Source organism: Mandrillus leucophaeus, unplaced genomic scaffold, assembly GCF_000951045.1.
Source record: "Mandrillus leucophaeus isolate KB7577 unplaced genomic scaffold, Mleu.le_1.0 Scaffold100, whole genome shotgun sequence".
NCBI lineage: Eukaryota > Metazoa > Chordata > Mammalia > Primates > Cercopithecidae > Mandrillus > Mandrillus leucophaeus.
In genome coordinates this window covers 3846827-3860405 of record NW_012098099.1, presented here as the reverse complement: position 1 = coordinate 3860405, position 13579 = coordinate 3846827, and the positions used below count along the sequence as shown (strand labels likewise).

The 13579-nt window shown below is 36.5% G+C and overlaps 1 protein-coding gene across 2 annotated transcripts in view; it reads left to right on the top strand.

Moving 5' to 3' along the window:
• Positions 1–13579, top strand: part of ANLN (anillin, actin binding protein) — a 65586-nt gene that overhangs the window by 26038 nt on the left and 25969 nt on the right. Inside the window, exons 8-20 of one of the 2 annotated variants that reach the window (XM_011972983.1) lie at positions 458–584; positions 2061–2171; positions 4191–4429; positions 5135–5280; positions 5564–5711; positions 6828–6963; positions 7602–7784; positions 8712–8838; positions 9444–9492; positions 9585–9641; positions 10605–10643; positions 10913–10934; positions 11830–11942. In XM_011972983.1, coding sequence (XP_011828373.1) covers positions 458–584; positions 2061–2171; positions 4191–4429; positions 5135–5280; positions 5564–5711; positions 6828–6963; positions 7602–7784; positions 8712–8838; positions 9444–9492; positions 9585–9641; positions 10605–10643; positions 10913–10934; positions 11830–11942 — 1497 coding nt within the window. The remainder of the gene's footprint in view (positions 1–457; positions 585–2060; positions 2172–4190; positions 4430–5134; positions 5281–5563; positions 5712–6827; positions 6964–7601; positions 7785–8711; positions 8839–9443; positions 9493–9584; positions 9642–10604; positions 10644–10912; positions 10935–11829; positions 11943–13579) is intronic. The other variant, XM_011972990.1, reaches the window with a different exon arrangement.

The following is a 13579-nucleotide window of genomic DNA, read 5'->3' as shown; positions in this document are numbered from 1 at the left end:
AAATGGAATCCTGATGTGTAGGAGCTGTCGCCAGATGTTATAGGTGTGGGTTTAGATAAGGGGTGATATAGGGGTGGGTATTTTTCCCTTGTATGGCTTTCACTTTGTTTTTTTGTTGTTATTTTGTTTTATTTTACCAAATACCCAGACTTCATGGAGAGGCTTTCACTTTTATTGGCTTATCTAAAACTGCGCCCTGATGTGAATTTTTGTTCTTTCTTGCCACCTCCTCTCCAAAAGAGATTTTACATACTGAGAATTACCAAGAATGTGAACTAGCACTGAGGACTTGTTGTGTTCTAAACAAGACTGGGCCTATTCACACACGCTGTTTCTTTTGTTCTAAGGAAACTTATACAGAGTAATATTTAATAATAATCTTGTTTCATTTAATAACATAGAAATAAAATCTATAGTTTTGAGAAATGAAATTTACTTTTTCATTTGCTTTTTGCAGGAAACTCACTGTCAGAGCACTCCCCTCAAAAAACACCAAGGTGTTTCAAAAACTCAGTCACTTCCAGTAACAGAAAAGGTGACAGAAAACCAGACACCAGCCAAAATTTCCAGTACAGAACCTACAGGTCAGTGTTTCTAGATTGTTCATGGTTAGTATGTAGAAACTCAAATGATTTTTGTGTGTTGATTTTGTATTCTGTAACTTTGCTGGATTTGTTCAACGGTTTTTTGGGGAATCCTTAGGGTTTTCTTTCTTTTTTTGTTTTTCTTTGAGATGGAGTCTCGCCTTGTCACCCACGCTGGAGTGCAATGGTGCAATCTCAGCTCACTGCAACCCCCGTCTCCTGGGTTCAAACGATTCTCCTGCCTCAGCCTCCCGAGTAGCTGGGATTACAGGTGCCTGCCACCACGTATTTTTGTATTTTTAGTACAGACGGGGTTTCACCATGTCGGCCAGGCTGGTCTGAAACTCCTGACCTCATGATCCACTTGCCTCGGCCTCCCAAAGTACTGGGATTATGGGGGTGAGCCACTGCGCTCAGACCAGGGTTTTCTACATATATGGTCATGTGATCTGTGAATAGAGATAATTTTACTTCTTCCTTTCTAATTCAGGTGCCTTTTATTTTCTTGCATAATTGCTCTAGCTGGGACTTTCAATGCTGTGTTGAATAGAAGTCATTAAAACAGGCATCTTTGTCTTGTTCCTCATCTTAGAGGAAAAGCTTTTAATCCTTCACTGTTGAGTATAATGTTAGCTGAGGGCTTTTCATATATGGCCTTTGTTATGTTGTGTACCTTCCTTCTATTCCTAGTTTGTTTTGTTTTGTTTTGTTTTGTTTTGTTTTTTGAGATGGAGTCTTGCTCTGTTGCCCAGGCTTGAGTGCAGTGGTGCGATCTTGGCTCACTGCAAGCTCCGCCTCCCGGGTTCACTCCATTCTCCTGCCTCAGCCTCCTGAGTAGCTGGGACTACAGGTACCCGCCCCACGCCTGGCTAATTTCTTTTTGTATTTTTAGTAGAGACGGGGTTTCACCGTTAGCCAGGATGGTCTCAGTCTGCTGACCTCGTGATCTGCCCGCCTCGGTCTCCCAAAGTGCTCGGATTACAGGCTTGAGCCACCGTGCCTGGCCTGACACTTTGTTTTTAAAGTAAAAAACAAATTGCAGAGTAGTATATATGGTATGATCACAGAACAAAACAAAATGGTATGTAAATATGCATACCTAGGGGGAAACTGGAAAAACAAACAATAACCTGGTAATATTGCTGTCCCATTTCTCTCTCGATGGGGGAAAAGTTAACGCATTTATGCCTAGTGTTCTGTTATTGGAATGTTAAGCTTGTGGGAGTTACTTATATCCTACTGCTCACGGTTGTCACCGAGGTCTGATTTTTCACAAAGAAAATTTGCAACCTCTGGCATAAATGGGTTAAGAGAGGACAGGTATTCAGGGAGGGGTGTTTCTATACATTTCTGGGTTTGAATATTTTAAAACAAATACATAGTTTTATAATCAGAAAAAAAGACACAAGATTCCTTAACTAGAAAATTATAGGTTCTTATGTATATATTAATATGATCTTTCTTAAACATTTTTAGGTTTCACTGAATGCAAAATGACGAAATCTAGTCCTTTGAAAATAACATTGTTTTTAGAAGAGGACAAATCCTTAAAAGTAACATCAGACCCAAAGGTTGAGCAGAAAATTGGTTGGTTTTTATTTTTTATTTATTATTAACTTTGCACATACTATAGGAAATGATATATTGATAGAAGCACATATTTAAATTGAGAGTGTCTCTGTTTTTTTAATTAAATCAGAATATACTGTAGCTTCTACCAAGATGTGGTACTGTTAACAGTTACTGCTAGCTCACAGGCATCTGTGAAAGTGTGGTTAAGACCCTCACTGACTTTCACAGGGATAGGAAAGGTGTTGCCCTCCCACACTGTGTACTGGTAGAGGGGTGTTTCAGGGAAAACCTCTCTGGGACCGTGTTTTCCTCTGTTTTCGTAGCACCACATCAATCATCAACACAGAAGACTTTTGTGACCAGTTCAATTCAACTCAATTCTGACACTAGCTACATGGAGGTAGTGTCAGATCCCACAGGTTAGGGACTCAGTCCCCAAGACTGCCTCCTCTCCTTCAGATACTAGTTGCAAGTCCAGGCCTCTCAAACTTCTGTTTTTTTTTTTTGTTTTTTTTTTTTTTGTTTTTAAAGACAGAGTCTCACTCCGTTACCCAGGCTAGAGTACAGTGGCATGATCTCGGCTCACTGCAACCTCTGCCTCTCAGGTTCAAGCGATTCTCCTGCCTCAGCCTCCTGGGACCACAGGCGCGCACCCGCAAACCCGGCTAATTTTTGTATTTTTAGTAGAGACGGGGTTTCACCATATTGGCCAGGCTGGTCTCGAACTCCTGACCTCGTGATCCACCCGCCTTGTCCTCCCAAAGTGCTGGGATTACAGGCATGAGCCACCACACCTGGCCCAGGCCTCTTAAACTTATAACCAACCAGCTTCAAACTGAGGTTTCTGTGACCCCCTCTTTAGCTTTGATTAATTGGCTCACAGAACTCTGGGAAATACTTATGTTTACTGCTTTATTATAAAGGATATGGGTGAGGTATAGGGAAGGGGGCATGGAGCTTCCATTGCCTTCCCTGGATACCACCCTCCAGGAACCTCTACTTGTTCAGTTATCCAGAAGCTCCCTGACCCCAGTTCTCTTTGGTTTCACTGGAAGCTTCATAAAGTCAGCATTCCCTCCCCCAGGGTATGAGGCTGGATCCTCTCTGGTGGGGGGTGCGGGGGCTGAGGGGTCTTCTTAAGAACCACAGTGAGAAAGATGGGAGAAGATTAGAGACCTGCCTTGGGGCAGGTGAAAGGAGGGCAGGAGAGTTTTGTTTCCTGTGAGGCCTAATACACCCAGAATTATAATGAAAGACAGTAACTAGGGATACGGCCGTTATGAACGAGGAATCATGGATGAAAACCAGTATATATCATAATAGGGTGTTAGCAGCCCTGAAGATTATTATCGAACCCTGCTCTAAGTGACGTTAATAGTTTCCTATTATTGACTGCTGTGTGAAAGGGTAGCTCTCAACAATAGAAAAGGTCATTTGAGAGAATATTTTTTGAAAGTCTGAAGTCTTTGGCTATTATTCTACATTTGAGTTCTTAATGCTCTTACTTAAACACAAAGTATTAAGTCAGTTTTGATAGACCCAATATTCATTTCTTTTTTTTCCTGAGACAGAGTTTCGCTTTTGTCACTCAGGTTAGAGTGCAATGGCACCATCTGTGCTCACTGCAACCTCTGCCTCCTGGGTTCAAATGATTCTCCTGTCTCAGCCTCCTCAGTAGCTGGGATTACAGACACCTATCACCACGCCTGGCTAATTTTTTTTGTATTTTTAGTGGAGATGGGGTTTCGCCATGTTGGCCAGACTTGTCTCGAACTCCTGACTTCAGTTGATCTGCCTGCCTTGGCCTCCCAAAGTGCTGGGATTACCAATATTCATTTCTTAGAAAGTGTTATTGAAACTGAAGATTATCTTGGTTTCATTTATTAGTAGTATTTGCTTATTTTTCTTTTTAGGAGGTGCTTTTTTAAGGCATTTTTCCTATTTAGTAAGAATACGAATATTACATTTTCTTTGTTATGCCTTTAATTCTTAAATGTCTGAGTCACAGTATCCACCTATTGAAATATTTTTCAGACGTGATACGTGAAATTGAGATGAGTGCGGATAATGATGATGATATCAATAGTTCAAAAGTAATTAATGACATCTTCAGTGATGTCCTAGAGGAAGGTGAACTAGATGTGGAGAAGAGCCAGGAGGAGATGGATCAAGCATTAGCAGAAAGCAGCGAAGAACAGGAAGATGCACTGAATATCTCCTCAATGTCTTTACTTGCACCGTTGGCACAAACAGTTGGTGTGATAAGTCCAGAGGTAAGAGAAGACTAACTAAACAGGCCCAGGATATAAGTAAACTAAGTAGTTTCATATCTCCCCTTTCTCTTGTTGACAGATGGGCATTTGGCTCTGTAGCCAAGGGGGTTTTGCAAACCTCTAGTCAATTCTCTTAAAAGAAACCTTAAAACTCTTGAGTGGTTTCCTTTTGACCTTAGATGAAATCCAAACAGTAACATGGCTTAAAAGGCCAGACATTTGGGCTCAGCTTTTGGCTCTGCCATTTACTGACTGTTTATTGGTCAGGTTATTTAACCTCTCTATGCCACCGTTTCCTCTTCTGTTAAACGAGGTTATTCATAATACCTATATTGTGGAGTTGGTGTGAACATTGTTGTGTTAGTATATCGGCATTTAGCTCCAAACACATATAACTAACATTTATTTACAGCTAACTACTGTTATTAGCTTTCACTCTCAATTGAATAACTGCAACTCTGGGGATTGATTCAACTAGAATTTTTTTTTTTTAAAGTATGAGTTTCAGCTGTCTTTGTAGTTTTATTTATTTTATGTGTTAGGAACTTAGTTTGCTTTGTTTTTATGATTAATCAATCAACTTACTGGATTTTTTTCTTAATGGAGAATTCATTGATTTTTTTTCACACAATAAAATGAATTATCATTTAGGATCAATGTTATTTATCCATAAAATCCACTAATATCTGATGTGTTTTCCCACAGAGTTTAGTGTCCACACCTAGACTGGAATTGAAAGACACCAGCAGAAGTGATGAAAGTCCAAAACCAGGAAAATTCCAAAGAACTCGTGTCCCTCGGGCTGAATCTGGTGATAGCCTTGGTTCTGAAGATCGTGATCTTCTTTACAGGTAAGAACATTTCTGGAAGGCATTCACTCACTAAGGGTCATGGTTTAGATTGACATTAAGTCGTGTTATAATTTGTAATTATAATGTTATTAATAACTCATCTGTATAAAAGTTTGGAATAACTTTTGTTAGCCTCTCTTTCACCAAATGAGAGTTCCATTCTGTTGTGAAATGTTCTGCTGACATGTTCAATATCAGTGTCAAATTCTGCTGATATATTCAATAAAGGATAGTGCTCAGTGTGTTGCTAGATTTCTAATAGAATGTAACTTACCTCCTGAAGCATTGATGCATATAGATCTCAAAGATTCAAAGAAACAGAACGTCCATCAATAAAGCAGGTGATTGTTCGGAAGGAAGATGTTACTTCAAAACTGGATGAAAAAAATAATGCCTTTCCTTGTGAAGTTAATATCAAACAGAAAATGCAGGTATGTACTTCTGTGGAAAGGGGATTTGGAATGTTTCTTGCACTAGGCTGTGAGCTTTGTGAGGACAAGGGCCCAGCCTTACTCATCTCTGAACCCTGAGGGGCCAGAATAGTGTCTGATGCATAGAAGCTCAGTAAATCACATTTGAATTCAGTTTATTTTTGGAAAGGTACTCATTTTGAAAAGTTGGAAACTTCTTTGATATTGCTGAAATATTTATTTTTAAACAGGTTTTTCATAAATATCCTTAAAGTATAACTATTAATTGGGTAATGATGTAGTGGGAAATTTGTTATGCACTTCAAGGTTTTTTCATGCTAAGAAGCTTTTTTTTTTTTTTCTTTTTGACACACCGCTTTGCTCTTTGTTGCCCATGTTGGATTGTAATGGCGCAGTCTTGGCTGACTGCAACCTCTGCCTCCTGGGTTCAAGCAATTCTCCTGCCTCAGCCTCCCAAGTAGCTGGGATTACAGCCATGCACCCCTACACCTGGCTAATTTTTGTATTTTTAGTAGAGATGGGGTTTCACTATGTTGGTCAGGCCAGACTCGAACTCTTGACCTTAAGTGATCCACCCACCTCAGCCTCCCAAAGTGCTAGGATTACAGGCATAAGCCACCATGCCTGGCTTTTAAAAAAATTTTAATTATGAAAGAAAATAGAGATGGAGTGTCACCGTGTTGTCCAGACTGATCTCACACTCCTGGGCTCAAGTGATTCTTGTGCTTTGGACTCCCAAAGTGCTGGGATTACAGGTGTGAGCTACCATGCCTGGCCCTAAGGAAGCATATTTAAAAAGCAGCGTAATTGTGATGTAAATAAAATGAATCAAATACTTTATAAATTTCTATTTTGTTGGACATAACCCCAATTTTAACTTTAATAAATATGAATTGGAAGTTTTTTCATAAGAAATAATATTTATAGCTTAATTATTATAACATGCTAAATGTTTTTGGTGCATAGTCTAGAAACTTGAGCAGTGAAACTAACATTTTGACTTTACCGTCTGGAAATTCTAGAAACTATCCAATCAAGTTAGTTAGAATTAAAGTTTAAAGTGAAAATGATGATTTAAAATATGTGTATTTTTTCTCCTCTCATTGGTTTTCCTAGGAACTCAATAACGAAATAAATATGCAACAGACAGTGATCTATCAAGCTAGCCAGGCTCTTAACTGCTGTGTTGATGAAGAGCATGGAAAAGGATCCCTAGAAGAAGCTGAAGCAGAAAGACTTCTTCTAATTGCAAGTACGTGTGATGTACCTGAAAGAATTCCAACAAATTTCTAATCAGGGAAAACTCATTTTGATATTTAGAAATCTTTAAGTTTAGAGAAAGGGCTTTTCCTAGTCATCTGTTCCAGTGGATCTATTTTTTGTTCTTGTTTTTATAAGGTTTAAGAACTCTATGTAAAACAAATTGTAGTTTGCATGAAAGGTAAAAACAACTGAAATGCATTCGAAGAAATGCAGTTGTGCAGATTGAATGAATGAATGGATGAATGAATGAATATCAATATATACACATGTACCCATACATTCTCTCTCTCTCTGTCTCTCCCTCCCTTCCGTTATCAATAAATAGCTAAAACAACTGAATTTTGCTGTGTGCATATATGGTGGTGATGATGGGGCATGTTGGGGTGGACAGATGATACCACACATGAAAACTAGCTGAAAGTTGATTTATTAAATCATAAGGACTTGGTAAATAGATGAGCAATCAAGGTTTTCCCCATCCACCTATCGTCTGTTTTATAAAGATAGTGTTACTAATTTCGTCTTTATGTGTTATGTACAGTTTCCACATCAGTACACTTTTTTGAATTTGCTCTCATTAGAAACAGTTACAATTTTAATATTTGGAATATTGCGTGTTTCACATAGCTGAGAAGAGAACACTTTTGATTGACGAATTGAATAAATTGAAGAACGAAGGACCTCAGAGGAAGAATAAGGCTAGTCCTGTATCCCAAAGTGAATTTATGCCATCCAAAGGATCAGTTACTTTGTCAGAAATCCGCTTGCCTCTAAAAGCAGATTTTGTCTGCAGTACAATTCAGAAACCAGGTATGGTGGTGATTTTTCTAGATTGTGTGTTAAATTATGAACCTCACCTAGATTGAGTTGTACAGAATAGAAACAAGTAAATCATGCATAACAATGCAAAGTTTGTATCTTTGGCCTTTAGGTCCTTTTATCAAGATTTAATAAAAATAACTAAGGGAAAACTTCAGATATATATGGGGATACCAATCTATACAATAATGGGCATTGCTCTTACTGAAAGTTTGAATATAAAGTTTTATTAAATGTTGGATATGGTTTTTATAGTTCTTTTTAAAATTTTATTTGTGTGGAACATACTTTTTGAGGGGAAGGAGGGCTGGACACAGGTGAGAAGTAAATTTCAGGCATAGGGAAAGTAAATAGAGAGAAAGGTTTGAGCATTTTTGTAGGAATAAGGTAACTTAGGTTCTAATTCTTGCTGTTACCTGATTTTGATGGGGTGTGGCCAGAAATTTATTGGTAATTTAGTATGTGTCTTGAGGTACGTGGTTATTAATGACAAATAGTGAAGAAATAGTTTATGTTTTTATTATAATTTATCTCTGAGTAACTTTTATAGATATATAGTATTTTAATCTCAGTTTTGAAATAACAAACCATAATTTGCCCTTTTGAGATATATACTATTAGTTGAGAATTAAGGGTCATTAGGTAAAATTCAAAATCAGCAGAAATTGAGGAATGTGGAGTGAAATTATTTCAATTTACATAGTAGGGAGAGACCTTGATGATGCTTATTTCAGGATTATACTGCCTACTTAAGTCTTATTTAGCTTTCTGTGTCTGGAAAGTTGATTTTAGTAATTTTAAAAATAAATTGTATATAAATCAGTTCAGTATTCCTTTATTTCTTTAGTATTCCAGAATGCCGATTAGCTAAATCTGATTTTGCTTGTGCTTATTATGTAATGTGATTACTTCTTGCAGATGCAGCAAATTACTATTACTTAATTATACTAAAAGCAGGAGCTGAAAATATGGTAGCCACACCATTAGCAAGTACTTCAAACTCTCTTAACGGTGATGCTCTGACATTCACTACTACATTTACTCTGTAAGTAAATCAGGCTTTTGATGATTCGAACGCATTTTTCTTTTTGTAGAGTTGATATAGTCTAAAGCATTCAGGTGGCATTTATAATCTTTGAAATGCATTATGCACATTCTTTTTATATTGACAGATAACCCATCTTTAAATTTGTTGCTTTAACTCATATGTGTCTATCTTTCCTTTTGTTGAGAAGCATCTTTTTTCCATGTGACTGTAGGTATTGCGTATTTTGAAATGATACATATATTAAACCTGGACCATAGATTTTTAACATATGCCTTCAATCTCATAATGTACTTAACATTCAGTCTTAATGAAAATACATTTATATTTAGTGAAACATTTATTTTTAAATAAGAGTCAAAGTGCAGTTTGAAAAATAATTACTATTATTATTGAAGATTGTGAGTTGTAAAATACTGAGGAAAAAATTTTGGACTTGCATTATAGGAAAAAATAGACTTCTTAACAATTTTTACTGTCTTTAAAGACATAGACATAGTAGATTCCTTTACTCTCAGAGTCTTGTAAGAGTATTTGCAGCATCATTTTTAATGGTGTGATTGAGGTTTTCTCTCAAGGTTTTATTTAATACTTTCTTTTTCCAGGCAAGATGTATCCAATGACTTTGAAATAAATATTGAAGTTTACAGCTTGGTAAGCTGATAAAGCCTTCTAAAATAATGAAGAGTATAGTTTTCTTAATAGTATCAGATTATAAATTAATTATGTTTTGGGTTTGTGTGTAGGTGCAAAAGAAAGATCCCTCAGGCCTTGATAAGAAGAAAAAAACATCCAAGTCCAAGGTGAGAATTAAAGAAACCCAGTAAAAATATTTTCATCAGAAGTAATAGATGTCATCATACCAGTTTTAATTTATGTACAACTTTTAATGATTATGAAGTTTTTGGATAAGTTTCACGTTCCAATTTGTAGTTACTATGTTAAATAGGTATGAATTCTGAAAATAAACTGTGAGTGATCATGATTCTCAGTATGAGTTGCTGATACACTTGGGCTAGATAATTCTATTTTCTCTACATTTACTTGACAACTTTTATAACTGCTTAAAACTTTTCTCAAGACTTTGCCCTGAGCTCTCTTCTCTCTGTGTTCTCTAAACTAGTACTTAGGAATTATGCCGTCACTTTACAGGCATAAGGTTGCTTTCCAGCCTTCCCAGGCTGTGTTCTTTTCTTCTTTTCTTAAGTCATCATTTTAAAACTTTTTTCTTTAGCTGTAACAAAAAAGGACTAACAGTATAAGAAAGTCTTAATCAGGGACTCAAGTGTAATGTATTCATATTTAAGAATTAATTACTCAAGGACTCAAGTTTAATATATTCATATTTAAGAATTAATTCTTTTTTTTTTTTTTTTTGACATGGAGTCTCGCTTTGTTGCCCAGACTAGAGTGCAGTGACACGATCTCGGCTCACTGCAACCTCTGCCTCCTGGGTTCAAGCGATTCTCCTGCCTCAGCCTCCCGCGTAGCTGGGACTACAGGTGCATGCCACCACACCCAGCTAATTTGTCACATTTTTAGCAGAGAAGGGGTTTCACCATGTTAGCCAGGGTGGTCTCAATCTCTTGACCTCATGATCCGCCTGCCTCAGCCTCCCAAAATGTTGGGATTACAGGCATGAGCCACTGCACCCGGCCAAGAATTAGTTATTTTCTATGTAGGAATTTCTCAAGGTTGGATAGTTTTACATTCTGAGACATGATGTTTGATAAGAAATATATATAGTAAGCTATCTTTTCTTTTAGGCTATTACTCCAAAGCGACTCCTCACATCTATAACCACAGTAAGTAGAATTTTTGAGAAATTGAGCTTCCTTGAGAAATCTTCATCTTACACATAACAATTTTAAATTGGTTAATCATTTCTGAACCTTGAGCACTGTGGAAAATTTTAACATGTACTAATGGGGGAAATCCCTGTAATTTATGTAGGAAAAGTGTTTTCTGAAATGTAGTTCTTATTGTGTTAAAAGAGATGAGTGATTCGTATTTAAATCTTGGTATCAAATAAGGGAAATAACTTATGTTTCTTCTTCACACCTGTTTTTTTTAGAAAAGCAACATTGCTTCTTCAGGTGAGTGTATCTTGAACTATTTGAAACTATAGAATAAGGTAAGGAATTAAGCACTTGCATATTTACATATGTATAGGCCATCTTGATTTATGAATGTTTACCTTGATCTCCTTTGGAATAATATTTTCTATGTGGGTTTCTTAGTTACAAGATTACTGGCCAGAGTAGCATGCAGTTTGGTTGTACCTTTGTTAGGTACCATCATAGAGGCACCAGTCGTCATGTTATTCAGCTCTAGCAGCAGGAAGCATTACTCTTTACCTCAACTCCTGTTGTATAGATTTGTTTTGTGCTATCCATACTGCAGATTTTACTTCTTTTGGCTTTACTGATCATAACTGGCATTGTATCATGTCAGAAATGCATCTTTCTAGTTCACTGGGAACTAGAATGCCGCCAAGCCAGGAAAGGCCTTCTTTAGAATGACTTTAGGCCTACCTTTTTCCAAAAGGAATTAGGATGAAGCTGGTTTCACTCGCTTCCTTTAGGCTATTGGTCTTTCTTCTCTGTGGCACAAGAGATTTACTAAGAGACCTGTGCAGAGATAGTTTCTGCTGCTGATTTTGTCACCCTGCATTGTAACTAGCACTGAAGTCTTTTCCATGTTTTTTATTGGGAAGTTGCTTTTTATGCATACAGTTTTAGGTCTATATCTTTAAAAACATATCCATCCCAATTATTAAGGAGTGCTTGTACCTCCCTTAAATTAATAGTTTTCTTTCATTAGGAAATAAGTTGATTTTTTCCCCCATATTTAAAGATGAAGGAAAATGAGGCAGTTTTTTTTTTTCTCTGTGGCAGCTTAATTTTCTTCTACCGGGGTGGGGTGAGGAATTGTTATTTATACTTAACAAAAGTCATTCTGAACTAAACTTAATTTCCTCGTTCTTCACAGTCATGGCCAGTCCAGGAGGTCTCAATGCTGTGCGAACCAGCAACTTCGCCCTTGTCGGATCTTACACATTATCATTGTCTTCAGTAGGAAATACTAAGTTTGTTCTGGACAAGGTAATCCAACTTTATTTGTGAGGGTGTGGTTTTTTTTTTAATCTTAGAAAAATTAGGTCAATGGAAATACCACAATGCTTTTAGGTATTTGAAATCTTCGACTGAAAATGTATGTTCTTAGAATTGCACATTTTTGCTAGGTATGAGTGTACCTAAATGATTTTTTTTTTTGGTATTGGAAGTATGTCTCCCTTTTAATAGTTAGAACTTCAGTGAATGCTTGTTTATTCTAAGTATCACTTCTGGCTAAGAAGTATTACTTCCTGCATTTAGATGTTAAGTTTATAATTTTAAAACATAATACCTTGCCTATTTCCATTTCTGTGGTTTTTGTTTTTTTTTTTTTGAGACAAAGTCTCACTCTGTCACCCAGGCTGGGGTGCAGTGGCCTGATCATTGCTCACTGCAGCCTCAACCTCGTGGGCTCCCACCTTAGCCTTCCAAGTAGCTGGGACTACAGGCGCATGATACCATGCCTGGCTAATTTTTTATATTTCTTTGTAGGGATATGGTTTCATCGTGTTGGCTAGGCTGGTCTCGAACTCCTGGGCTGTGGTCATCTGTCTGCCTTGGCCTCCCAAAGTGCTGGGATTATAGGTGTGAGCCACATTGCCCGGCCAGCCTATTTGAACTTATATTTAGAAATGAGCAATATTTTATGAATTTAGTTTTGACAAGATAGTGAAAAGTAGATAGAAAAGTACTTATGAATCTAAGAGATTTCCTTCTCATACTTCCCTTTCATATTAGAAGCTTCAAAAATCAGATCTGTGTTAACATCACTTTTGAGTCCTTTTTCATCAAGACTATTTTAAGGAGTGAGACTAACTAGAGGCAAATTTTATTTCTTAGGTTGACTTCTATATGATACAGTGATAATTTATATTATCAAATGAGATTTCTGTAGTGAGAATATAGAGTTGAAGAAGTATAAAAATTAGAAGCCCTGGTTTCTAGTATTTACCCTTAGTGATTTACTCTTTAACATTGAGCAAAGTCAACTCATTTCTCTAGGGTCTTGTTTTCCAGTACAGAATATTAAGTTAGCCTGAAACTAAAATTCTATGAAATGCTCTCTTTTAGTTGATGGACAAAAAGCAGACTGTATTTGAAGTTTTTATTACTATTAATGCATAAATGTATTTTAACAAGTTAATTTTAAAATTTTTTGTAACTTTTTATTTAGTAATTCAGCTACTTTAACCAGTTGAGTGATCCTGGGTTTTTTTCTCTCTGTCTTTTATTTTGTCTGTTTTAGATAAATTATGATGTAAGAGAGCGAGAGCTACTGGGCTATTTGTTCCAGGAAAAGGTTGTCATTATTTTCTTTGCTTGAAACTAATGAGCTCAAAAATCAATCCTTAATTTTTGATCTACATATATTTGTTTTACTAACTATCTTTTTGTTTACTTTGAATAATTAAGGACATTATGTACATTATTCTATCATGAGACTCTTATAGATGGGCATCTTGTTCTCCACTCTCATAATACTTTAAAGCCTTCTTTGAAAGTTTTCTATTTTTTCAATGCATGTTTGGTGTTTTGGTCTTTTTCCATATTCTTTCTTCTCTCTTATAGTTCATTAAAATCCTGTATTCACTTCAATATTGATTTTTCTAGGTACAATTATAATA